At 37.0% G+C, this 26,892-nt stretch overlaps 2 protein-coding genes across 3 annotated transcripts in view; one reads left to right on the top strand and one right to left on the bottom strand.

Annotated features, from left to right (window-relative positions):
• The window catches only part of RIF1 (replication timing regulatory factor 1), a 60,023-nt gene extending 38,848 nt beyond the window's left edge, over positions 1 to 21,175 (top strand). The window contains exons 22-35 of one of the 2 annotated variants that reach the window (XM_056117567.1): positions 717 to 759; positions 1,206 to 1,405; positions 1,908 to 2,007; positions 5,303 to 5,422; positions 6,074 to 6,225; positions 6,560 to 6,640; positions 6,722 to 6,770; positions 7,512 to 10,724; positions 12,081 to 12,227; positions 12,525 to 12,602; positions 12,691 to 12,806; positions 13,489 to 13,642; positions 14,971 to 15,079; positions 15,718 to 21,175. In XM_056117567.1, coding sequence (XP_055973542.1) covers positions 717 to 759; positions 1,206 to 1,405; positions 1,908 to 2,007; positions 5,303 to 5,422; positions 6,074 to 6,225; positions 6,560 to 6,640; positions 6,722 to 6,770; positions 7,512 to 10,724; positions 12,081 to 12,227; positions 12,525 to 12,602; positions 12,691 to 12,806; positions 13,489 to 13,642; positions 14,971 to 15,079; positions 15,718 to 15,932 — 4,777 coding nt within the window. In that variant the 3' untranslated portion in view covers positions 15,933 to 21,175. The remainder of the gene's footprint in view (positions 1 to 716; positions 760 to 1,205; positions 1,406 to 1,907; positions 2,008 to 5,302; positions 5,423 to 6,073; positions 6,226 to 6,559; positions 6,641 to 6,721; positions 6,771 to 7,511; positions 10,725 to 12,080; positions 12,228 to 12,524; positions 12,603 to 12,690; positions 12,807 to 13,488; positions 13,643 to 14,970; positions 15,080 to 15,717) is intronic. The other variant, XM_056117568.1, reaches the window with a different exon arrangement.
• A 2,084-nt stretch (positions 21,176 to 23,259) lies between these two features.
• The window catches only part of NEB (nebulin), a 234,600-nt gene continuing 230,967 nt past the window's right edge, over positions 23,260 to 26,892 (bottom strand). The window contains exons 161-163 of the mRNA XM_056117623.1: positions 25,478 to 25,630; positions 25,201 to 25,307; positions 23,260 to 23,487 (exon numbers count right to left, since the gene is read on the bottom strand). Coding sequence (XP_055973598.1) covers positions 23,314 to 23,487; positions 25,201 to 25,307; positions 25,478 to 25,630 — 434 coding nt within the window. The 3' untranslated portion in view covers positions 23,260 to 23,313. The remainder of the gene's footprint in view (positions 23,488 to 25,200; positions 25,308 to 25,477; positions 25,631 to 26,892) is intronic.

Genomic DNA, 26,892 nt, shown 5'->3' with positions numbered 1-26,892 from the left:
ATTCAAGTATTTGCATTGATTTATATTACCCTTTGCATTTGAATGGAAGCAAAGGGTACACTTTAAATCTAAAAAAATTCAAAGCAACTTTTTGGGGAGCTTTTTAGCATTTTGTGTTTTTGGGGGGGTTACACTTAGGGTTACACCCTCACAAAAAGCACATGCTCCAACCCTTGGCCCCTATCTTTTTTTTTTATAAATTACATTTATGTCATGTTTTAGGAGCAGATTTTGTAAAATTCGACGAGAGCACAAACTGTTACTTTTGTTAAGTTTTCATAAAAATAGGCTTTTAAAAAATGCAATCCCGAACATTTATCTAATTCCATTTTAGAAGGCATTTCTTTCTTTTTTTTTTCTTTCTTTTTTCTTTTCTTTTGTTTTTTTTTTTGCTTTTGGGTCACACCTGGTGATGCACAGGGGTTACTCCTGGCTCTGCACTCAGTAGTTACTCCCGGCAGTGCTCAGGGGACCATATGGGATGCTGGGAATCAAACCCAGGTCGGCCGCGTGCAAGGCAAACGCCCTACCCGCTGTGCTCTCTCTCCAGTCCCATTTGTTTCATTTTTAATCTTGGGCAATTCGGTATTTTTGTTCAAGTCTATAATGTCATGCATCAAATTTTTATAGCTGTATTGCAATGGTTTTTGGTTTAACTTGGTTGCGTATAATTAGTGTTCCAAAGTATAAATAGTATTTTGTGTTTTTCTTCCTAGGCTTGATGAAGTTCCTAAAGTTTATACCTCTATGAATAATAAGGTAAAAAGAGACAAATGTTAATGAAACACATTCATGGGGAGAAGAGATTCTGATTGATACTGTGGGTTTGACCTGGGGTTGGCTGCATGCATGGCAAAGTGCTTATCTCCTGTCTGATCCCAGGACTTCTAAATTTAGATAACTCTTTCACTCATACCACCCCTTTAGAGGGTACTTGATTCCACTATTTGGTATGTAAAATATGAGTAGTAAGCTATTATAATTAATGCTAAAATACAATATTTTCTTTTTATGGAAAACATTAAGCTGTATTATTAATAAACCAAATTCAGTCGATAATTAGCCTGAAGGGCAGATGGGAGAAATCCTTGGGGTTTTTTAATTGGAAGTAGTAATGGATAATTTGTTGAGTATGTTTGCTTTTATGGTTTACTGTGTTAAAGTTATTTCCAGATATTTCTCTTAAACTTTTTCCTTTTTTCTAGTTAGAGAAACTACTAGGAGAAATTATTACTTGTCTACATGTCAGCTATACTGGAACTTATGATAATGAACTTCTTGAACAGATCTCCCCATTATTATGTATAATATTTTTGCACAAGAACAAACAGATTCGAAAACAGAGTGCTCAGTTTTGGAATGCCACATTTGCTAAAGAGACATTGATTTATCCTGAAGAGTTAAAGTATGCTAATAAGAAACTTTTATACAACTATTCTATTGTTATACAAATTAATATTTTAGTTTTAATGTAAATTTTAGCATGGGAAATCTGTAGATTGAGTATTCTTAGTTCAAACATTGCTTGGGTTATATGGTAATTCTTAAACATCCGTTTTTCTTTTCTCCTTAAAGTATTCTTGTCCTTAAGAACATTAAGCATTTCCTAATTATCTTTAGTTACAAGATACCAAGTGCAAGAAAGTAACTGGGATTTTGGGAGGGGGGGGTTGGATAAATTTTGGCGATCTGTGTAGAGGTACTAAACATTTAGAATTTCATGTGAAAAAATGAAAAAATTTTTCAAAGAATGGGAAATTCTAAAGAGTTTAGCAAAAAAGTAAAATCTTGTCATTTGTGTGTTCTAAAGTAAGATAGTGATTTTTAAATATATTTTGCAACTTTAAAACTATTATCAATCTCACCAGTATAACTTGCCTCGAAATTTGTGTGTTTTCTTCTTTAAGACCAATATTAAGACAAGTCAAACAGAAAATTCTACTTCTGTTGCCTGGTTTGGAAAATGTTGAAGTTATTGAAGAATCAAGTGAGCCATATTCAGATGCAGTAAGTTGGGTTTCTTGAGTTTTTGAATGTTTGGTGTTGGATTATGGTGTGTATATTTAAAAGAATACAAACTGAATGTTTTCTTGAAGTACAAAACCTGAATAGAAAGTGCTCCATAACATAATTTTTCCACGTAGTCAGTCTGACCTGAAATATACTTAACAGCTTATAAATAAACTTGTTTATGTTAAAGACATATTTGATTAGTACAGTCATAAATAATCCAATTCCTATTCATTGTTGATCTCTTAAGGTATTGAGCACATGGTTAGGGGCCAGAGAGGTAGGTAGTTCAGGGGTTAAAACTCTTGCCTTTTATGAGGTTTACCTCTGTTTGATATCCCATAAAATGCCTGGTAATGCAGATGGTCCCAGAAGGACTAACATCATATGCTTAGGACTGGGCTGAGATGTAGCTCAACACTACAGTAACTTTAAGACCAATTTTAAGGCCAATTTTCCAGTGTGCATTAGACTCTAGGCTCAATCCCTGAAGTAGTAAAAAAAAAACAAAAAACAATGAAACCTAATTGAAGTGTTGCTTTAGGTCATAGATTCCAGAGTAGGACATACTCCCTCCCCGCGCCCCCCCCCCCCCCCGGGTGCTAGAATGATGGCAGGTGTAAGGGTGGGGGCCAGACACAGCATTACTGTTTTTCATGTTGGTGAGGGTGAGTGGGACTTTATTTATTTGGGGACAGAGGGGGTCACACTCAGCAGTGCTCAGAGCATACTTCTGGCAGGGTGAGGAGTCTGTGGTTCCAGGGATGGAACCCGTGTTCTTCCCAGCTATTCCATCTCTCCTCCCCATCCTATTTGTCCTCTCTGTGTTTTTTGTTTGTTTTTTTCCCCTTTTTGGTCACACACTGCAGTGTTCAGGGGCTAGTCCTGGGTCTGCACTCAGGAATTACTCCTGATGGTGCCTGGGGGGCCATATTGGGATGCAAGATATCAATCCGGTCGAATATGTGCAAGGCAAATGTCCTACTTCTTGTATAGTTGCTCCAGCCCTTATTTATTTTTTTGGTGTTTGGACAACACACAGCCATAGGCAAGCGTACACCTGTTTGTAATTATTGGGAAAGTGTACTGCCATCAAGCATTTTCTTAATAGTATTTATGTGGTACCTTTGGAACATGTAAAACCAGATGGTGTAGAACTGTTGGCTTTTCTTTGACTTTTTTTTTCTTTTTTTAAAATTTTGGTGCCCCCACCCACCACCCCTTTTGGGCATTATGGTTTGCAGTGCAGATACTGAAAGATTATCATGTATATCGCTTTATCTGCTTTGAACTTTACGCTCTTGCCCAGAGTGACCATTTCAAACTGTTATTGCCATGCTGGTTCCTTCTCTGTTCCTTCACGTACTTGTGGTAGATTCCAATCATTGATCAGTACTCCCAGCCCTATTTTCCATGGCCTTGGATATTAGGCTCATTATTTTCTCTTTATATACCACAAATGAATGCAGTGATTCTATATCTGTCTTCTGACCCATTTCATTTAGCATGATACTCGCCAAGTCCATCCATTTATGAACAAATTTCATGACTTAATTTTTTTGCGTGACCTCTTATTGTCTAGTTCTCACTCTCAGAGAATCCAGCAGGCTACCTACCGAGAGTCTCCTGTCCACATAACATGCCTGACTGGGAACACCTGTAAAGGTGATTAGAGGCTGCCCCAAAAGCCTCCATTCGTCTCGGAGAGCCCGGCAAGTTACTGAGAGTACCCCGCCCACAAGGCAGAGCCTGCAAGCTACCAATGGCATACTTGATATGCCAAAAACAGTAACAATGATGGTTCTCATTCAGGACCCTAAAAGAGCCCCTAGTCTGCCATCGGGCTTCACTAGCACATTACAGGGATGAATGGAGATGTTACTGGTGCCCACTCGAGCAAAATGATGAACAACAGGGTGATAGTGATAGTGAATTTTTTTTTTGTTAGAGCTGCATAGTATTCCATTGTGTAGATGTACCATAGTTTCTTCATTTCTCTTCTCTGGCACTCAGGGTGCCAGATTCTGACTGTTTCCAGATTCTGACTATTGTGAATAGTGCTGCAGTGAACATAGAAGTGCATTATGTTGTTTCTGTTTTGTGTTTTGGGGGCTCCCAGGGTATATTCCCAGAAGTCAAATGGGTCTAATGGGAGCTCAATTTCTAGTTTTTTGAGGAATGCCCATATTTTCAAAAAAGGCTGAACCAGTCAGCATTCCCACCAGAAATGCATGAATGTCCTTTCCTTCCCACATCTGCACCAGCACTGGTTATTCTTGGTTTTTTGATGTCTGCCACTCTCGGTGTGAAGTGATATCCTGTTTTTGTTTTGATTAGCATCTCTGATGATTAGTGATGAGTATTTTTTCATGTATGTTTCGGCTATTTGAATTTCTTCTTTGAGGAAGTCTCTTTATTTCTCCATTTTTTGATGGTATTGGATTTTTTTTCTTGTAAAGTTCAACCAGTGCATGGTTTATCTTTGATATTAATCCCTTATCAGATGGGTATTGGGTAAATAATTTTCCCTATTCTTTGTATCTTGGTCACTTTTTTTTTTTGAGCTGCAGGAACTTATTATAGTTTAATGTAATCCTATTTGTTTATATTTGCTTCCACTTGCTTGTTTTATCCTTGAAAATGCTTTAGCTTCTATGGAATGTAAGAATTTTGTCCATGTTTTCTTCTGTGTACCTCATGGATTCAGGTCTGATGTTGAGGTCTTGAATCCATTTTGACCTGACTTTCATGCATGGCCTTAGAAGTCTGAGTTCAGTTTTTTACGTGTAGCTGTCCAGTTTTCCCAGAACCACTTATTGAAGAGTCTTACTCCACTTCACATTTCTTGCTCCCTTATCAAAGATCAAAGGATGATATACTTGAGTGTTTGTGTCAGGATATTCAACTCTGTTCCATTGGTCTGCAGGTCTGTCTTTATTCCAATACTCTGCTATTTAAATTACTACTGTTCTGTGGTACAGTTTGAAGTTGAGGAAGGTGATGCCTCCCATCTTCTTTTTCCCAAGGATTGCTTTATCTACTCATGAGGATTTATTGTTCCATGTCTATTGCAGGAGTGTTTAATCAATTTCTTTGGGGGGAAAAAGTAGATTGGGAGAATTAATGCTGTCCTATAAGGATACCCGTGACAAATTTCTTCGACATAATTTAATGGGGTTGAATAATAAAAAGAAATTGGAAATGAGTATTCTTTCCACTGGTATTGTCAAAATGTGTGAAGATAAAATACGGACATTTGAACTTAATGAAATTTTGTTTTTTAACAAAACAGACAGAAAATTCACAGTTAAATATGAAGATAAGCGGCATTGAGAGAAAATCAAGTGGAAAAAGAGATTCCTTTTTGGCAAAAACAAAGGAAATGAAAGAAAATACGAAGCCGTCAGCCAAAGTACAGTTTCTTAAAGTTTATTAGAATGTTTAACATTGAATTCTTTTATAATTTGATATAATTGGAAGCAAAAGTTGTGCAAGGAAAATTAGAAGATAAGAAAGTGGTGGGAAACAGTAGTTTGGTGTGAGATACTGTCAGAATAGCATAGACATCAAAGATCTTTGTAAATAATCCTTAATATAGTTAAGCCTGCATGCTTCCATTCAATATATAGTTAGTACACGCAATAGCCCTTATATGGATAACCGCAGGAATATAGGAAGTATCTTTTATTAGTACATAGGACTTTTTTTTTTTTTGGGCAACTTTACTTGACTGTGCTAAATTTAAAGCCTCAGGTATACTCTTCTGCCAAACCATTTTATTTGTGTTGGCCTGAAAAACATTTGCCCCAGATTTTATTGGTAAGCACAGACTTAACTGTTTTTTAAAGCATTAGTTTTTTATTTCCTAAGTGTTATTAAAGGCGGAATGAAAGTGAGGAACACTATATTGTTCTTACATATATCATATGGATTGTAACTTTAAGCTTCATAATCGTTGTCCAAAAAGACTTGACAGAGTGCTAGAAGAGAGAATGGTTGAATTATTAGAAAATAATTTGGAAACTCAAATGTGCATTTCTTAAAAACAAAAAAAAATTTACAGTTGAAACTAGAATCTGCATCTCCAAAAACAAAGAGTGAAATGCCCCTGGAAGAAGAAAAGTCTACTGACTTTGTGTTTATACCTCCTGAAGGAAAGGAACCAAAGGAAAGAATATTAACTGAGCACCAGAAAGAAGTACTCAAAACAAAGCGGTTTGTAATCCCTTTTATCTTGAGCATTTTGAATTCATACTTATATTTCATATCAGATATTATAACTTTGTGATTAATGTGGAATGTATAGCTAAATTTTTATGCCAAAATATAATGTTCATAAGTTTCATAATTCATAGGAATATCTAACAGTGTATCAAATATTTCTAAACTGAATTTGTTTACTGAAGTAGTGTAAGTGGAAAGGATGAGAAAAATAGAATTACGGAAAATAAACATCTATATCTTGATGTTTTATACTTGAAAAATAGCTTGAGGTAGAATTTTACATTTAATGTTTAATTTGAAGTTATATATTTAAAATATTTTTCAGGTGTGATATTCCTGTCATGTACAACAATTTGGATGTTTCACAAGACACTTTATTTTCTCAATATACTCAGGAAGAGTCGATGTACGTACAAAATCCATTAAAGTACTTGTTTCATAATTTTTATTTACACCATACTCTAATTTATAAATTTGTTTCTTTCAGGGAAAATCCTATAACTGAAAAGTCAAAGAAAAGTTCCAAGACTTTAGAGGTATGTTTGGTATTTTATATTTTGGGGGAGAGGGTCTTTGTTGTGTTTCCATTGTGGAAAATCTTGTATTTTAAGATTCATTATATACTGTAAGTCCCCAGCAAACTTTAGTAGAATTAGTCACTGTATTGGGGTGGGGGGTATTTAAAATGTATTTGCATTATTATTTACAGTTAATAACACATTGATAACTGTCTTCTAATCATTGAACTGTTTGAAAATATTCAGAACATCATTGTCCTTTTTTTCCTTTTTGAGCTATAGCTAGTGGTGTTCAGGGCTTATTCTTGACTATCTGCTCAGGGATGACTTTATTGTTTTTTTTTTTTCCTTTTTGTGTCATACCACGCAATGCTCAGGGGTTACTCTGCACTCAGGAATTACTCCTGGTGATTCTGCACAGCAATTACTCCTGGCGCTACTCAGGAGACTGTATGCTATGCTGGGAATCAAACCTCGGTGGGCTGCATGCAAGACAAACACTCTTTCTACTGTACTATTGCTCAGCCCTCAGGGATGACTTTGGTAGTGCTTTGCCATGTGTGGGGCCTAACGTGATGCCAGGAATGGAATCCTGGTTGGCCATGTCCAAGGCAAACACTTTGCCTATTATGCTATCACTCTACCCCAGGAATTAACTTAATGAGTTATTAGAGTTTTGTACTGAAAATACTCAGGGAGTCAGATTTACTTGCTGGTTAATCAGTCTTCCTATCTATATATGTGTACATTTCTGTGCAGGAGGATCATACAGAAACTGACATTCCTCACATGGAACGCTGTGGTATGGATGAACATCTTGAAAAGACTTCCCTTTCAAATAATGGTTCTGTTGAGGAAAGCAACCCAGAAATACTGAGCAGTTGTAATGATGCCAGAAAAAAATCTTTAAAATCATCAAAGAAAATAACTGATTGTACATCTAGTGCAGAAAACTCTGTCAGTGTCAACAGTAGCTCACTTTCTAGTTCCACCATTTCTGGAATGTCCCCACAGCCTACAAGTCGAAGGCAAACCTTTATTACTTTGGAAAAGTTTGATGGCTCAGAAAATAGACCTTTTAGTCCATCTCCCTTGAATAATATATCATCAACTATTACAGTGAAAAGTAATCAGGAAGGTATGACTAAAACAAATCCATCAAAAGTAAAGAGAAGAGAAGTGACTATTTTAAAAGCTGATTCTGAAAAAATAGTTCAAGGAATTAAGCGATTAGGTAGAAGATCAAGTAAAACTGAGCAAACTGTGAATAAAAAATCCAAGTCCTCAGTGACATCTGATGAAGAGAAAAATACCCAGGAGTCTGTTGATGACACAGGAGTCTCAGAAAATAATTCACCTGATGTGCTTAACCAATCAGAATGTGCACTAGGCACTGAGGCTCATCTCACTGAATCTGCAATGGAATGCAAAGACTCGACACTTAAAGCACCAACAGAAAATTCTGTATTAGAAAACAATACTGCAGAAGAGAATACCTTAGGAGTGAATTTGGAGTGTAAAGAAAATACACCCCCAGCTGTAACGCCTGCAGAGCAGGTAGTAAATGAGGATAGTCAAAGTCAGGTCACCCCAAATCAAAAAACTCTTAGGCGATCTTTAAGACGACGGTCAGAAACAGTAGAAACAACTACTGATAGTCAAGATAAAGAAAATAATCATCAAAAGAAGGAACGAAATAAGGAAGAAGAAAAAACTCTTCAGAAAAGTCCATTACATGTTAAAGATGATGCACCTAAGCAAAAGCTGAATCCTGAGCAAACTGTACAGGAAAGTTCAGATGAGAAACGAGATCATTTAAATGAGGAAACTGCTGGCGAAACCAGTGCTAATGCTGAAAGTGATGAAAATGGGAAAAAGCCATATCTTGAAATTCTCAAGTCTGAGGGTGATAGTTCCCAGGACATCACAGATAAGAGCTCTGAAAAACCAGTAAGGGGACGAACACGGTATCAAACAAGAAGAGCATCCCAGGGCTTGCTGTCTAGCATTGAAAACTCAGAGTCAGATAGTTCTGAGGCAAAAGAAGAAGGTTCTAGAAAGAAAAGATCTGGAAAGTGGAAAAACCGAAGTGGTGACAGTATTGACATGGAAGATCAAGAGAAAGTGATAAAACAGGAATGCACAAATGTTGAGAATCAGGTAGATTATAAAGTAAATTGTGAAGTAGGCGGAGACATAAAATCTCAGATATGTGAAGATAAAGAGATTAATTCTAATGCTGTGCAAGATTCTACCATTATTAAAGGTTTACTGCAAGTTCCTGATGATTTATCAAATACGCAAGAGGGGAAAGTTAAAATTAGCAAATGTGCAGAACATTTTATGTCAAGCCCTATACAAGAACCAAACCTCAGGACAAGAAATGCCAGTAAGAGATTACATAAGCGAGAATCTATGGACAACAACAGTGTTGGAGACTCTCCCAAAGTAGGAACATCAGACATTTCTCTGCCTGATAAACCACTCCAAACACTTGAATGTCAGCACAAGAGAAGTAGAAGAGTAAGGAGATCAAAAGGTTGTGATTGTTGTGGAGAAAAATTACAATCTCAGGAAAAGTCAGTTATTGTATTAAAGAATGCAGAAAATTATGATGTAAAGAGTAGTGAAACAAAGACAGATATACAAATACCTGTATCAGAAACTTCTAAAGCTAATCTTAACTCTGAAACGAATCTTTCACATGAGGCTCATAACATAAATTTTGATTTAGGGCTCAGAGAGAACAATACTGTCAATGATTCATTAATTATATCAGAAAGTGAGTTGAAAGAAAATACTGTTAAAACTTCTGTTTCTCTGGAAGAAATGACATTTAAAGAAATACTATATGATACAGATTCTAAGGAAGCAACATTTCTTGACAGCCAGGAGCCACCCAATAAAAAATGTAAAACTATTGACCCGTGTCATCCTGAAGACATTTCACTGGAATCATCTGCTTTAGAAACCAAAGAAGAAAAGGCAGAACCTATCTTAAAGGAGGAACTAAGTACAATGGACAGTATTGATAGGGAACCTATCTTAAAGAAGGAACTAAGTACAGAGGACAGTGTTGTTAGGGAAACCAATTTATGTAAAGAAAAATCAGAAGCCAGTTCAGTAGTAGAAGCTATGGAATTGGATATAGAAAGTGATAAATCTGAATCTAGCTTCTCTGAACAAAACAATGCCCAAAGTGCTATTTCTGAAGTGATACCTGAGGAAAATAGTGAAAACAATGAATCTGAAGTGGTTTCAGCTCAAGAACAGAATGCCGAAGCAGCAGCAGCTGAGGACTTTCATTCAGGTATTGACCATTCTCCTAATATGAAACCGGATAAAGTGAGTGGTCAGACAGAGATTTCTGAAGAAACAATACTTGGAGCCGTAGATGAAGAAAGCAGATGTGATCCAGGCTCATCTGAAGGAACCCATGCTGAAGCAGAAAATTGTGAAGAAACAGTAATTGGTGAGGTGAGTCCTGAAATCAAGCAGGTTAGTGAAGAGAATATGAAAGCCTCTGAGCCTGTGGAAACTGAAATAAAAGGATTGAATATAGAAATGGACAGCCCAGTGCCTGAAATTGCAGAGGTTTGCTCTGAGGAAGGAAAAGTTGACATCAGTAAAACTGAAACAAGTGTTAAACTTCAGTCTGAAGATGCAATAGAGGACAATCAAATGGCAATGGAAAATAATGGCGAAATTTTACAGCAACTTCATACTATGGAGAAAGTGCAAGAGCCATCACCATCTTTAACATCTGAGACAACTGTCTCTGATCTGGTAACAGAAGATAATGCCTCTCCTCAAAAATTAAGGGACCTTGATCCTTTACTTGTGTCAGCCTGTGAGAGTCCGAGTGGCATGCAGACACGCTGTGTCTGGTCACCTTTGGCTTCTCCATCCACCAGCATTTTAAAGAGAGGACTAAAGAGACCTCAAGAAGATGAGAGCTCACCTGTTAACAAGGTAGGAGGATTGAAGCTGAGTATTTGGGCCTTGTGCTGGCACCTGGTGAATAAGAGTAGAGAACCACTCCTTTTAAATATACTCCACACTTTTGTAGCTAGACAAAGGCAGGTAGAAGGAAAGGTGTGGAGAAAAGCATGCTGAAGTCCTTTGTAATATTCCTTTATTTCAGGACATGAAAAATCCCTTGCGACCCTGTACTTTATTCTGCTAACAAAATGGACAATTTGATTATCCTCTCCCCCCCCCCCCCCCCCCCCATATTTCGTACCTTGTTATATCAGGAACTGGGGAGAGGGGATGTAGGAAGAACGCTTTACTCAGCAGCTTAACTTGCTGTGTAATGCAGTATACAATCTGTCACATTTAAGTTGTTTAATCGCTGTGCCTTTATCAGTTACTGGATGTGATTATTGCTCTTGTTCCCATTTTCACTAAACTATAACTCCTTTAGATTGGGATTACAGATTACATATTTGCTCTTGGTTTCGTAATTTGCACTTAGTTTATAAAACAATGAAAAGTTGCATGTGCATAATTCAACTTGTCCTTAGCTAAAAGATTTTCTGAAAAGATTCGTTGTAGGCTGGCCTTAATCTTTAAATTAACTGTGCTATTCAGTGTAGAACACAATTTATATATTCAGGCATGTTTGTAAAAATAGATGCAATGATAATCTTAACTTTGCAAAGGCAAGCAAATTGTAAAAGACAAGAAATTTTGTATGCTGAGAATTCAGACAACAGTTCTTGGGAATACAACATGTCTTTGTTTTTGCCTTGATTTTGGTTTTGACATGTATTTTTCAAAAAGTAGCCTAAGTAAGTGGGCCATAGAAATCCTTGAAAAGATTGTGAAAATAGTAAAATACACCAGAGAGCAGTTAGTACTGTTTCTGTTGTTTCACGATGGGGCCATACCCACCTGTGCTCAGGAACCACTCCTGGCAGTGCTTGGTGGTTATATGGGTGCCAGGGATTGAACCTGGGTCAGCCACATGCACAAGTAAGTGCCTTATCACCTGTATTATTTTTCTCTCCCCAGTGGAATTTTACTATACAGTTTTAATCATCACATGGAATTACATTAAATTTCTGCTACTAATCCCCATATACTATGTTATGCTGAAATAGTTTACAATACAGAAATAGAATGACCTGTGATACTTAGTAATATCTATGCAAGCAACCACTAGAAAGAGTGATGGCTATCTCCATGTAGAATTGTAACTTTTCTTAAAATAAGTTCAAAGTCCACATTCTATTTCTCAGAGAAAACACAGGAGGAATTTCAGGAGAAAATACAGTGTTATTTTTTGAGAGTTTTGTTACCTAAAAGTATGCCTTCTGATTTCAGGTTCGCCGAGTCTCCTTTGCAGATCCAATATACCAAGCAGGATTGGCAGATGATATTGATAGACGATGTTCTGTCACTAAGCCCCATGCTTTAACTACTACTTCTATAGCAAAAAATGTTAAAACTTCACCTACTTCACAGTATAAGGTAAGCTGTAAACTTTAAAATACGCATCTTTATATAGACACATAATTATACTGCAATTTTTTAAAAAATATAACACTAAGAAGCAAGACTTCTGTTTGGATATATTCTTTTGACTGATGCAAGGTAAGCAGATACGAAGAGGCAGTAAGAGCTAATAATTCAACTGTAATTGATTAATGGTAAATTGCATTATGCATTTTCTATAAGTACTTATAAATCATTGCATTGTGAAAATAGTTTATAAGACTGTAGTTATATAGGGTTCTGAGTTTTGTTTTTTTCCTCTCTCACATATAGCATAATATCACTTCAATCAAAGGATTTCTGTCCCCAGGATCACGTAGCCCTACATTTAAGAGCTCAAAGAAGTGTTTAGTAAGAAGTGCTTTAGTTTTCATGCAACTTTATATTTTCAATTCAGTCAGGTGACCTTGATTTAATGACTTAAAATTTTTATTCCAAGATTGCAGAAATGACCAAAGAATCCATTCCGTGCCCAACAGAAAGTATTTACCCAGCTTTAGTCAACTGTGTGGCACCAGTTGAAATAATTTTACCTCAAATTACATCAAACATGTGGTAAGTATTTAGGCTTTTGGCTTATACTTAATAAAGATGTCTTTTTTCAGGAAAAATATTTAAATGGTGTAATTTAGAATTACTGTGCACATTAATTTTAATTTAATTTTTGGGGCTTCTGGTGTGTTGCTCAGGAAGTCCAGGAAACCACCTGCAAGGGGTTGCATCATTGCGGGGACCTGAGGATACAATGCTGTTCAGACCCTGTGGTGCCTGGGGTTCAGCGGTCCTTGGGCTCTTCCAGGGCTGACACAGCAATGTTGCTGGGGCCTGTGTAGAGCCAGGAGTCAAGCTTAGGTTGGTCACATGCTAGAGGCATGCATTCCAACCACTGTATTATGTCCTGATCCTACGTTTTAGAAATGAAATTTCAGTGAGAAGATGATCCATAGAGGAATTGTAAGGGAAGTGTATTTTTACTTACTAAGTTACATTTTATGAAAGCTAATCTATTAGCATACCTTAGGCCAGGTCTTTTCCATGCTCTCAAGAAAGCCCAGTTTGCACATTACATATATATATAAACAATGTGTGTGTGCGCGCGCGTGTGCGCGCGCGCGCTCAAAGTCAGTGTAGGTGGGCCTCTGAATGTGTGTATGATTAGCTATGAATCAGGAAATTGAACTGGATAGACTCAAGTAGTATAAAAATACACAGTGACTTGTTTTTCTTACCTATTCAGGGCAAGAGGACTAGGACAACTCATTCGTGCCAAGAATATAAAAACAATTGGTGATTTGAGTACTCTTACAGCATCTGAAATTAAAACTCTTCCCATCCGTTCTCCAAAAGTGTCCAATGTAAAAAAGGCTCTCAGAATATATCATGAACAGCAGGTAAAGCTTAAACATTACTTAGAAAATGATTTAAGCTATGTAAATACAGAAATTTTTATTTTAACTATTTCAGAATTGGAGGGCGGGGATAGGGATAGTGGCTCCATCCACTGTTTGCTCATGAGACCATGTGACCAGTGCCAGTTCTGAAATAATCCTGGGACTCTTACAAGAAAGGCCTTTGAGCTACCTCCCTATTCTGAAACTATTCTTCATTTAGAAACCCGTTGTTTTGCTTCTTTTCCCTTATACCAGAGTCAGACCTGACTTTATTCAGAAATGTGCTTGTCATTTATTTTGTGTTGATTTTATATAATGCTGCTTCTTTTGCAGTATACTTAGGAGAGTACTGAATCCATCAGACTACTGTATCACTTGATATTATGTGAAACTGTAAATTAGTGTAAAGTAGGTTATGTGAAGGATGAAAAAGCTGTTAAAATTTCTAAGACCCTGGTTTGCTAAGTACTAGAAACCGTATTCTTTAAAATGTGCTTATTTTATACTAATATGTGTCTCTTAAAAACATTTGACAGGTATTACTAATTTGAAAATCATAGATTCAGTTTAAATTCAGAAGTAGTTTCAGTAGTACGAGTTTCTTTAACTAGTGAGGTGTTTACATATTTATTCCATTCTATGGTTATAGGACATTTAGGTTACCCATACCTTTTGGTGAACATTGGAGTTACTTACATCCTTTGCTGTGTAATGCACTTGCATATGGACGTTTCTGTGCTGGCATGTTTTTATTTCTTGAGGTTATATGCATCATATGAGGTTATATGAGGAGTAGAATTGCTGGCTCATGGCAACTCTCCTATTTTGCAACTAACATTTTCTTAGTCAGAAAATAATTAGTACTGGAAATGCTCTTTGAGTCTAATTCTTTTGTTTTGGGGCTGCCTGTGGAACTACATGCATTGCTGGGGAGTGAACCAAGGTTGGCTGCATGTAAGGCAAGCTCATTAACTTTGGCCCCAGATACAATCCTTTTAAGAGAAGAGTGTATATTATTTAAATTGAGGAATTTCCCCTATTCATGAACTTGGAAAATACTGGGTGATTTTTTTCTTGTCCTTATGGCTGCATTTTTTCTGAAGTTCATTAGAAAAAATAATTGCAAACCATCTTCTGAAGAAAATATTCTAATGCTGTTTTTTTGTGTTGTGAAGACGATGTACTTTCTTAGCAGTATTTAGGTAAGCTGTTAAGTTATATGATGTGCTATGGAATGTATTGTCAGATCATTAGTATTTACTACTACTCTGTTAAAAGTAACTTTTGGTCGTCTGTTCTGTTTTTCCCCGCCTGAATTTATGATCAAGATGAAGTCTCGTGGATTAGAAGAGATTCCAGTTTTTGACATTTCTGAAAAAACAGTAAACGGAATAGAAAATAAATCACTCTCTCCTGATGAGGAAAGACTTGCCTCAGGTATATTTTTGCAAAATGAAATGATTTTATTTACATGATCAACTTTTTGTTTGGGGGGCTACACCTGGCAGTGCTCAGAGTTTAATTCCTGGCTCTGGCTCATTAACTGCTGGGATTCAGGTACCATTAGGGATGCTGAAAATGAAACTCAGGTCTGCCTCGTGCCAAGTGGCCACTCTGCCTGCTATACTATCTCTTCAGCCCCTAACTTTTTGATGATCATTACGCTTTGCGTTTTAACCATGCTATTTTGTTAATGGCACAGAATAAGATAACGATAGATTTTTCTGTTGCCTATTTGCCCTTTTTTTTTTTGAAGGATACTTAGTCTGCACTGTCAGTCTAGTCTGAAACTGGGTTCTTGAACTCTTCGTTGAATTTTTTGTTGTTTTGGGGCACACCTTGCACTGTTCAGGACTTGCTGATTCTGTGCTCAGGAATCACTCCTGGTGGGCTCAGCACCATATGGGATGCTGGGGATCACACCTGGATTGGCTACATGCAAGGCAAGCGCACTACATGCTATACTATTGCTCTGGCCCCAAACTTCTCATTGATTAAAAGGAGACATGTACAATTTTGATTTTACCTGGAATAGATTTAATTGTGGAATTGTTTCTCCCCCTCACCCTTTTTAGATTTAATTGATCCTGTTGCTTTAGAAACTCCGTTACCTAGAAATCTCGTTGCACAGATTAGTGCACTTGCTCTTCAACTGGATTCAGAAGATCTCCATAATTATTCAGGAAACCAGCTATTTGAAATGCATGAGAAACTTGGTAGCATGGCAAACTCGATCATAAAAAATCTTCAGGCACGTTGGAAGTCATCAGCTCATGAAAATTCCATTTAGGATATTAAAGGAAAAATTGAAATTTTTTCCTTTTTTCTTCTTAAATCACTGGATTTGTTGATTTTAAAATAAGTTATGAAATATAGCACAATTTCAGAGACTGAATCTTGCAAAGTCGGTAACATCTTAAGCCCTATAGGACAAATGACATTATCTAAGTACAATTTTGTAAGTTCATTATATGAGGTCCTTTATTCCTGTATACTCTTGGCTGCTATGCATAGTTTCTGAAAATTTAAATGTTACTGAAAGGTAAAAATGAAAACCCAGAAACCAAAACATGTATTTTATTTCACCTCTTAAACTCATGCATCTCTGATGGAAGTTTATAAGTAAAATAACTTATTTCAAGTAAGTAAAATTTAAACGTTTAAATTTTTTGCTGGAGAGAGATAAAGGTATTTATATTTGATCTATATTTGTTGTGCGTGACTTTTAAGAAATTTGTTCTAGGTAAAACTTCAAATGAGACAAAAGAGTTGGAATGTGTTTTGCAAATACCAACTGTGGACACTAATAGTTTCAACTTTAGGGCTTAAAAATATGAAAGCAGAATTTCTAGGATTTCATTCATATTTGCATTTGCAAATATTTACAGCAGCATTTGCCTGTGAATATATTCTCACATGAGACATAGTATTTGTTTTTAAATGCATGCCTATTTGTACATTGTGTATAGATTTATTTTAATTTATAAATTTCAGCCTTCATTAATAGCTCAAACTATTTGCAGCTTGTGAATACCTTTGTTTTGTTTAATAGGACTTATTTTGTATATATTAAATACTGATATCAGTATGAAAATTAGAAGTATTTTGTGGGCTTGCTGCAGATATTTGTAGGATTCTATATGTACAAATAAAACAATAGTTTTGTACTTAGTTAATGATCCTAGTTAAAACATGAATTTATTTTCTGAAGTAACCAGAATGAGTAAAGTTATAAAAATAAGTGTTACATGACAACTATGAAACCATGCCTTTTTCCCCCTTTTGGTTTGGAAGAAGAAGGTATCAGCTATTAGAAAGTGTGCCTCCTTATTTTAATTTAGTGGGAAGCTAGTTTGAGTATTTTTATTATAATGTGTACTGTAAGAAATCTAGGTTTTATCTTTTTTGTTACCCACACCTAAAGCAAACTTGGAAGAAATTTGAAAGCAGTTTTAAAAGCATGTATGTTTTGCTTGTTTTTTTTTTGAAAACGTGTATATTTAATTAAAACATTTGTAAATTTTGCCAATTAGTATTAGTGCCCAACTTCCCATATGTTTTTGGCCTAGTTAACACACATTATTTGTTCTTCGACTGGAATGAGTAAGTGTTCTTCACAGTTCAACACTTAATTCAGAACTAACCCCTACTTGAAAAGGCACACACTCCTCTACATGTCATGGAAATTTTAATCCTTGTGTCTAGTTAACCCCTACATTCAGAAAAGGACTATCACGGCAGCTACAAGAAAACTTGATGCCTTTTTCATAATCATAAATTTATTTCATATATTTTATGGTCTAAATAGGGCATTCCTATACCAAGAATAATTTTAAAAGAACTTCTGGGACCTTTGAGCTAAGTCTTTTAAAGCTTATGAAATAATAAAAAATGGGAATTTTTAAAGCAGAATTGTGATTTACATTATCATGTTTTCCCCAAATTACTTTTGGCAGTAAAGGGGCACATACATTTTAGTAAACAGTGTGTATGAATGGAAAAGTAAAAATGTGCTTATATTATGACTGCACATTTGTGTGGAACTAAAGTTACTTGCTGTTGAAATGATGTTTTTGGGAAGATGAATATTATAGCAGAAAAATATAACATGATTACCTTTTACTTAAACCATTGAATTTGATGATAGTTTCTTGTATTTTAAAACATTCTGCAAAAATGTATTTTAAATATTTTGGGGGACAATAATTTTGCTAAATCTTCATTGCTGCTTACAGTCGTAAGTATATATTTGAGGTACTTTGTTTTCAATATTGCCTTGAAAATTTTTACAGTTTTCCTCAGTACTAAGTGGCACAGGTATTAATTATTAGCTCCCTGTTTTTTTTCACTATTAAAGTGAAATAACTTTTTTTCAAATATTTACTCATGGTTAATAAAACTAATGGCAACAATTAGTGTCATTTCTTAGTGTATGCACTGATATAAAGACTTAATTGAACACAAGTGAAGTGTAAGTTTTTATGTTCCAGTATGGAATTCATGGTGCATTTAAAATTCAAAATTTCTGAGTCCATTAAAATGATCTGCTATTAGAGCAAGTTTGAGAGTGGTGTGGAGTTTTTTGCTCTCCAGCCCATGTAGAATATTAGTCCCATTAAATAATAATGCTGTCAGATAATGTGATTTTTTAAAATATTTAAATCTTCAATATTAAAAGCATTTTAATTCCTGGTATATTCAGTTCCTGAATTCTTTGTTTCTGTGTAGCTTGAAATTGGTTAGATGCTCTATCACATACTCAGAAGAATCATTAAAATGCCCAAAAACTTGGATTATATTATGTCTAAAATGGAAGTGTCAGGGCAAGAAGAAAATGGTGGTCTGGCTTGGTTGAAATTTAACAGAAAATATAAGCTCAAAGTATCTTTTAACAACTGGCCTTTATGCCATTCTACCCATATCAGCTTTATAATAGTGCGAGTGGAGTTCCATATCATTCTTCATAGTTTATTTCCTGAGAAATTGTCAGCTGTCTAAGAAGCTATTAATAGTGTGGGGTCAAGATTTGATGTGGGGGTAGGCAGATGCTGTTGCTCATTATTAAAACCTCTATATCCAAGTTTTCCATAAGCGTTTTTTAAGCAAAGGTCATGGTGAAATAAAAGTTTGTAAAGGTAATATATTACCTTACTGTACACCTTTTAAAAATAGGAAATTTTTAACTGTTTTCTTATAAGGAACTATATTAAGAGGAGTAGGCAATATTTTCTGAGTTATAATTTTATGTTCTGCTACTTGTCTTATTAGCAAGGTTTTTTTATAGTAAATTTTTGGATGCTAACCATTGTTAAGTTTTTAACAAAATTGTATATTCCATGTTACGGGACTTCATTTTTATAGTAGACACTGGAAGCAGACAGCCCTGAGGTCACTTTGATGGGAAAGCCCACAGTGCTGTATGATATCCACGCTGTGTCATTCCACTGAAGGCCTCATGTCACAAGCCTTGTCATTCCACTGAAGACCTCATGTGATTGCTGTTAGGCCTCTAAGTCCTTATTTCATTGTGAAATGAATCTTAAAAGATGTTGAGTAACTTCTCTTAAGAGTTATTCTTGATGTTGTTAGGACTTTTTATGTTTCTTGTATTTAAATACTATGTACAATTGTCCTCCAACACACTTGAAAACATAGCCATAAGAAGGGAATGTTTTGCGTATCATTTTTTAAAAGTAGCTAATAAAATTAGTTATTTGGTTAAAATCTATAGATAGATATTTGCTTAGTTATGGTAGCCTAAAAGGATTGGAAAGTTTACCCAGTTCTTGAAATAAAATATTACATTTTACCACATAATTTTTAATAACTTTCCTGTAATCTACCCAAGCCTTTAACCAAAGAAAATGATATAAAGTGTCATGTGGTAAATACTTAACCCCTGAAATACCCTATTTGACTGAGTCCCTTTATCCAAAAGTATAAAATTGAAGGCAGTAATGGATGTCACATGGAAGAAAGAAAAATGCCTATCTTTTGTCCTCTACTTGTCTCAAAAGGAAACGTTTTCTGGCCACGTACCTGTTTATAATTGTCAGACTTAGCTACACGTATTTGATAGCAAAATTGCATTCTGGATGGAAATTTTCTGGTAAGTGACAAGACAGCTAAAATAAGTAGGACAGGCCCTTTAATATAATATCAAGACAAATGGACCTCTGTGCTTGGTAAATAGCTGGCAGCCATTGTTTCCTGGTAGTTGTTCTACATAACAGTACTGTAATTGTACATAAATATCTTGAGTGATTACTAAAACTTTAGTATTCCCTCTCTAACAGTAAAATAATTTGTAGCAAAAGAAATATCTTAAGTGGAGAAATTGAAGCCATGGAGCTGAGTGTTATATAGTGTCAGCAATTTGGGTGTTTAAAAGTACCTGAAAACTTATTTTTATAGAATGGGGATTTTCTTGGAAAATTAAAATTAGCAAGTACATACATTTTGAGTATAGAAAATGGTTTCTATATAGATCTTAACTTACTGAGTTTTACAGAGCAAGGGTTGACAAGGTCCAAAATCCTGCCACCTGTTTTTTATATATCCTGTGGGAGCGAAGAAGGGTTTTATTTTCTAAATGGTTAAAAAAATATTTTTTGATATGAAAATGTGTCTAAGTTTTTATTGGGAGGCAATTTTTATTTACATGTTACCTGACTGCTTTCTTGCTACACCAGCAGAGTTGAGTGTTCTGATAGACTGTGTCTGTATTATCTAACATTCCATAATGTATGCGTTATACGGACAACATGATATCTAGCATCTAGTCCTTTACAGAAGGTTTGTCAATCTTTAAAATGGCAGAATAGGGATATTGACCCTTAATTTCTAGTGGTTTAAATTTTGCTATATAAAACCTGATTTTCCCAGTTTCACAAACAGATTATATATACACTACCAGTATTTATTCTAGATACACTTTTTCTCCTGCTCAATTAAGCTCTCAGAATTGTTAAATTACCTTGAATAGTGAAGGACCTTGATATGTGAGGGAAAGGCATCTGGCACTAATTGGTTAAATTACATCTTGAAAAAAAAAAACTGGGGAGTTTGCTTTCCGTGTTGGTAAAGGATTGTTTTCTATTTTAACACTACCTCTTGTGAATAGACTTGACTAATGTGCACTTAGTAAAAGATTGAGAAAAAGCCAAAACAGTCCTGTGTCAGCTCTATAATATTTTTGTTCCCATCATTTGATGAGCTCTAAGAAAGCTTAGTTTTACATTAGAAACTTTATATTTGATAAGTCAAATGACCTAAGTTGAGATCTCACAGAATTACCTTGATCATTCCTTAATTTTGGCATTAGTAGATGGGAAATAGTGTTTTCATTTGATCTGTTGATACTTTATACGATGTTTAAAGCAGGTAACCCTTATAATACTAAGAGTGCTTTTAGATCCATGATGACAGTTGAAGGAAATGTTTATGTCTGATCAACAGTAATCCGTTTTCTTCATCGATTGAAGTTCACTGTTACCACTTGCCAATTGAAACTAATATTGAGACTTTTTTTTTTTAAGAAATGCACTTTAATCTGAAATAAAAGTTTAAAAAAAAACTTTTTGTGCTTTCATTGATTCTCTATTACTTTTTGTTTTGTGAAACTTGAAATGAGTAAGAATTGTAGTACCCCGTGTAGGAACATTGTATCGCCCCACGAACACTTGAATCATATTTGCATCTTATTTTAATGTCCTGTTTTTACCACAGAGACTCTGTTTTAATCAGTTGTATGGATCCCACTCTTTGTTTTCTTTGGGAGCCACACTTGGCAGTGGCCACACTTGCTCAGGGCATGGCTCTGCACTCAGAAGTCATTCCTTGGCAGGCTTAAAGGACGAGATGTCAGGATGATCAAACTGGGAGAGCACTCACTTTACGCTCACTTTTTTTTCTTGGGGGTGAACTGGGGCACACTTTGGGCTGCTTCCTGGCTCTGTCAAGGGGTGGCTACTGCGGGAGTTGAGAAATAAGATGCAGTGATGGTGCTCAGACTTAACCACGTGCAAGGTAAGCGCTTTCTCCACTGTACTGTCCAACTTTCCACACACTTAAGTTCATGCATTAGTGGACTGGTCCTGGCTCTGCTACTCTGCCTAATCCCATTCTTGGTGGGGTTAGGGGGCCGTATAGGATGCTGGAGATTGAGCCTGGGTGTGCCATTCACAAGGCACACTTCCTTGCCTGTGTTAATGCTCTCAGCCTAAGGTTAAAATTTGACACCAGTTGTGCTAGTTTAAGGCCTGTTTTAAGAACCTGTTGTTGGCAAGTGTTGCTCAATTTTTAAATCTCAGTTTTAAATACAGTTCAAGTGAAGGTTGAAACATGGGCAGAGGAACGTCTTAACCATTTGGACACTGGACAAGTCTGCCTTTTACTTGGGACTGAGTTTCATAAGGACACCAACTCTTTTTGATCTTTAGAACCCTAGAACCTAGCAGTGTTGAAGTGCCATCTGTCACTGAACATTGGCAAGTGTGTGCAAGCTGCCCTGGTACATTTCTGTCACCCAAACATTCAAGGAGCATGGCGGGACCTGAGGGACAACTAAGGTTCTTTGCACAGGGTCGATCCCACATATGACTCCCAGGAGCACATTCCAGAGTGATTGCCTGAGCACAAAGCCAGAAGTAAGCCCCAAACACAGCCAGGCTGGACTAGGAAAGAAAACCCAACTCTCCCTCAGGCCCCAAGTGACCAGACTTTGAAGACAAGCATTATTGCAGAGCGAGTACCTGGACAGATCCTTTACTTTTTAGAGAGGTTATGTTCTAAGGCACTTGCAGCTGGCGTTTCACTCTGCTTGTTTCACACCTTTGATTTTCATTGTAATTACTGCAAATTAATTTTGCATTTTAATTTTTTTTGTTTCCAAGCCACACCTGGTAGACCTAGTTCATGTGCTGAGGGTTTATATGGTCAGTTCACTCCTGGAGGGGTTCAGGGGATCATTTGGGGTGCTGGGACTCGAACCCAGTAGGTCATGTGCAAGGCAAGCGTCCTAACCGCTGTGTTTTCTCTGGCTGTGATTTACTTTAGGGTTTGTGGATCTAGTGTGAGGGATTTGCTTTTACTGGGAAAATTTAAATGTAGAATTAAGCAATTGAAAGATAACCATTAGTGGCATTTGTCTCAGAATTATAGATTTTATTAGTTACTAGTGATCAGCTTTACAACTTCAGACCTGGAAATAAAAGCATCAGAATTCAGTCAGGAAGAGATCTCTGCCATCTTTCCTTTAAAATGTGCTTGACATATTCAGAATATCTTAGAGAAGACAAATATTTTTACAGTGAAGAAAGACGACACAGTACTATAACTGCAAAAGTTTTTGAAATGTCTGTTTTGAAATTAAACTTAGTTAAACATAAAGGAAAAATGGGTAGCAACCGTTTAAACATAATGGAACTAGAGAGATTGAATATTTTCTGAAGTTTTATGTAAGTCCAGCAAATAAGAAATCAAGCTTATTAACTGGACTGACACGTGATAAATTTGTTTTACTAAAGAATCACTGAGATTTAAGTACAAACAAATGAAAGGGTGGTACACCATGAAGAGGATTGTCACAGGAAAACCATTAGGCAGTTTGAGAACTTGGGGGACGTGTGGACTCTGTTTGGCCTGCAGGCAAGTGTCATACATTCATATGCCTAAATGGCTTCGACGTAGTTGGCCGGGAGCATGCCTGTCCGGCCGGTTCTCTGCACAGTGCCATACATCCACCCTTCATCGATAGCTTGAACATTGACGATAGCATCACCATCTTTGAAGGACACCTCATCAGCATCGGCAGCCATATAGTCATACATGGCACGGAAGATTTTCTGTTTATGAGTATGGGGGAGGAAAAAAAGATGGCATATTAACTTATTTGTAACAACCCGCCCAAACACCTCATTTTAAAGTCTCCGATGACTGTAAATTTCCTTTTGCATCAAATGTGCAGCCACCACTGGGAAAGTGAAAAGGCTAGGGAAATTGTCTTACAGTGATTTTACAGTGTATCTGGTAAAGGGTTGCTATGTAGAATCTGTAAGCATCTCATACAAATCAATCCCCCCATAAAAAGGGTGAAAATAAACAACTTTGTGGGGAATGACAATACACAGTGTTGCTCGGGGCTATTTCTGACTGCTCAGGAGATATTTCTGGCAGTGCTTGGGACCACATAGAGTGCCCGAGATTGAACAAGAATTGGCCAAAGGCAAGGAAAGTGCCTTAGCATGGGGGAGGGTAGACTGAGTTTAGAGGTGCTCTGGGGACCATATGCAGAATCAGATTAAACCAGGGTGGGCCATGTGAAAGCAAATGCCTTCAGTTCTAGATCTCCGGCCCTGGGGACAAACTTTTTTAGGAAAGAGACCCAAAGAACCAAAAATACATCAGATGCTAAGCATCACTAGTCATTGGGGAAAACAGTAAAATGCCATCTCACTCACACCAGAATGGTGATAATAAAAAGGGCAGATGATAAACAGATGTTGGGGAGAGTTTGGAGAAATGTAAACCTTCATCAACTTCTGATAGGAATGTAAAATGGCCTAGTTGCCTTTGAAAACAGTTTGGGGAGTTTCACATTAAATACAGCCTCTCTGGGATAGACAGAAAGATTGCATTCATCTGGGGAACATAAAGTAACAAAATAGGAGACTAACATCCAAGAATAGTCGATTAGTGATTAGTACCAGGAGGTTTACTCCTTGGCTTGGAGGCCAGCCACACGTGCTAGGGGAAAAGGCAGCTCAGATAGAGAAGGGAGCACCAAATAAAGGGTGTTGGGAGGATCCTCCCAGGATGGGAGAAGCATGCTGAAAGTAGACTATAGACTAAACATGATTGCCACTCATTGCCTCTTGCAAACCACAACACCCAAAAGGAGAGAGGACAAAACGGCAGAGGCGGGGGGGATGGGGGGATGGGGGGTGGGAGGGATACTGGGATCCGTGATGGTGGAAAATGGGCACTGGTGGAGGGATGGGTATTTGATCACTGTATAATTGAAACCCAAGCATAAAAATTTGTAAGTCCACAACTGTACCTCATGGTGTTTCACTAATAAAAAATTTTTAAAAAAATACAGCCTCTCCGTATATACAAACTCTCTATATGATGCAAAAATGTCACTCCTCGGTATACATACCCAGGAAGAACGAAAATATGGCCACACAGTAACTTGATATCCATATTTATGGTGGCATTGTTTTTAATAGCTGTAAAGTGGAAACAACCCAAATACTCACTGTTTGATGAATGAACAAATGTGGTATTTCCACACAATGAAATTTAATGTGGCAATAAAAAGGAATGAAGGACCAATCTGTGGCACAACACAGATGAAAAACATTTTAAATAAGCCAGTTACAAAAAACCCTGTAATGTGATTTCATTTACATGAAATGTCTCAAATGGTGGTGCTGGGGAGGGTGGGATAGGAGTGAACTGTCAAAGTGCTAGGAATGGCTCCTGGTGCCTCCACATGCCAGACATGCGTTCCAGCCCCTTTAGCTATCTCCCTGGCCCTAAGTTCATTTACTCACCCCAGCAGTAGATGGATGAGACGGGATAGAAGATACCGTTGTCTGTTGGGTGGCGACTGAAGATGATCGTTGTTGTGGGAGCACGGTGGTTTTGGCATGTTTGTAAGCTGAAAAGAAGAGAAAAGGTGGTTCTTAAGCAAATATGGCTAGACATTAGTTCATCTCCACTCTTACTTTCTCAGTCAATGCATCCACATTCATTCACTTTTTTTTTTTTTTTTTTACTCAGGGCTTCTCTGGGAATAACAGTTGGCCAGTCGGATCTGGCCAGTTGTACCTGCAGAAGTTGCTGAGAAGAATACACCACCATCGCTGTAGGTGGAGAGGCGGTGGTCGGCATTTTCTGAGTGGTCAGACTTCTCCTCCCCGCCACTGATGCTCAGGGCGCTGGCAGACCGGGACTGCTCCCTACTCCGGCGCTGTGCTTGTACTACAAGGACGAAACTGCAGATGGAGCAACGAGCGCCCCACAGCAAACCTTCCCGCTTTCCCTGCTTGTGTAAACTTGTCTTTGAGCACATTGGCTGTGCCTGGTTTCAAGCACCACAGTTTCAAGTAGATTTCCATCGATTGAAGCCTTAAAACCCCTATGCTCTAGGATTGATACCTTCGTTTTCCAGAGATGAGCTTAAGGACATTATCAGAGGGCATGAACAACAGCTCAGCACATCATTAAATCCTGGAGGATATCTTTCACTTCCACTCACCTGCCTGCTTCCCCAGCTCACCAACAAAAAAAAAAAAATTTTTTTTTAAATAAATAACATTCACATGGACTTCACTTTCAGCTTTTCCAGATGAGATTCTCTCTAACACTGTAATTTAAGTACCCTTCTTTTACGTTCCCACAATTCATAGAAAATAAAATAAAATAAAATGTAACTATGGATTCACTCCACTTCAGCATCAGTAGAATATAGTGTAAATCCCTAAAGGATTGGCACCACATATTATTCTGTTATACCTTGAAAAGAAGGTATGAAGGCACACAGCTTGTTTTGCTTAATAAATTCGTTTTTTTTTAAATTTGTTTGTTTTGGTTCTTTGGGTCATACCCAGCAATGCTCAAGGGTTGCTCCTAGCTCTGCACTCAGGAATTTCTCCTGGCAGTACTCTGGTACCATGTGAGATACCAAAGATTGAACCCACGTCAGCCGCATGCAAGGCAAACACCCTACCTGCTGTACTATCACTCATTCCCCTTAAATAATCTTAAGGAACTGGAGAGAACAGAGTAAGCAGGTAAGGCTGTGTAGGTGGTTGACTTCGGTTCTATTTCCTGCACCACATGTATTTCCCTGGGAACTGACACAGTGATGCCTGAGCACAGCCAAGAGGAGCAGCCCCTGAACACCACTAGGTGTGGCCCCCGAAAACAAAACCCAAACAAATAAGTGCTTTTGTTAAAATTACATTTGCCAAATCAAATCTATTCTTCTTTGTCTGTGCTTTTTTGTTTGTTTGTGCTATTTTTCATTATCAAACAAAATATGTGATATTTTCTTTTCCCTAGGGGGGAAAGGTAAAGGTAAAGGTAAAGGCCCTCCCGTTGATCGTCGATTTGCTCGAGCGGGCCCAGTAACGTCTCCATTGGAGACTTTGTTGTTACTGTGTCTGGCATATCGAATACTCTCGGTAGCTTGCCGGGCTCTCCGAGAGGGGCGGAGGAATCGAACTCGGGTCGGCCATGTT

This window comes from Sorex fumeus, unplaced genomic scaffold, assembly GCF_029834395.1.
Source record: "Sorex fumeus unplaced genomic scaffold, SorFum_2.1 ptg000035l, whole genome shotgun sequence".
Taxonomy (NCBI): Eukaryota; Metazoa; Chordata; class Mammalia; order Eulipotyphla; family Soricidae; genus Sorex; species Sorex fumeus.
This window is presented reverse-complemented; position numbering and strand designations above follow the sequence as displayed.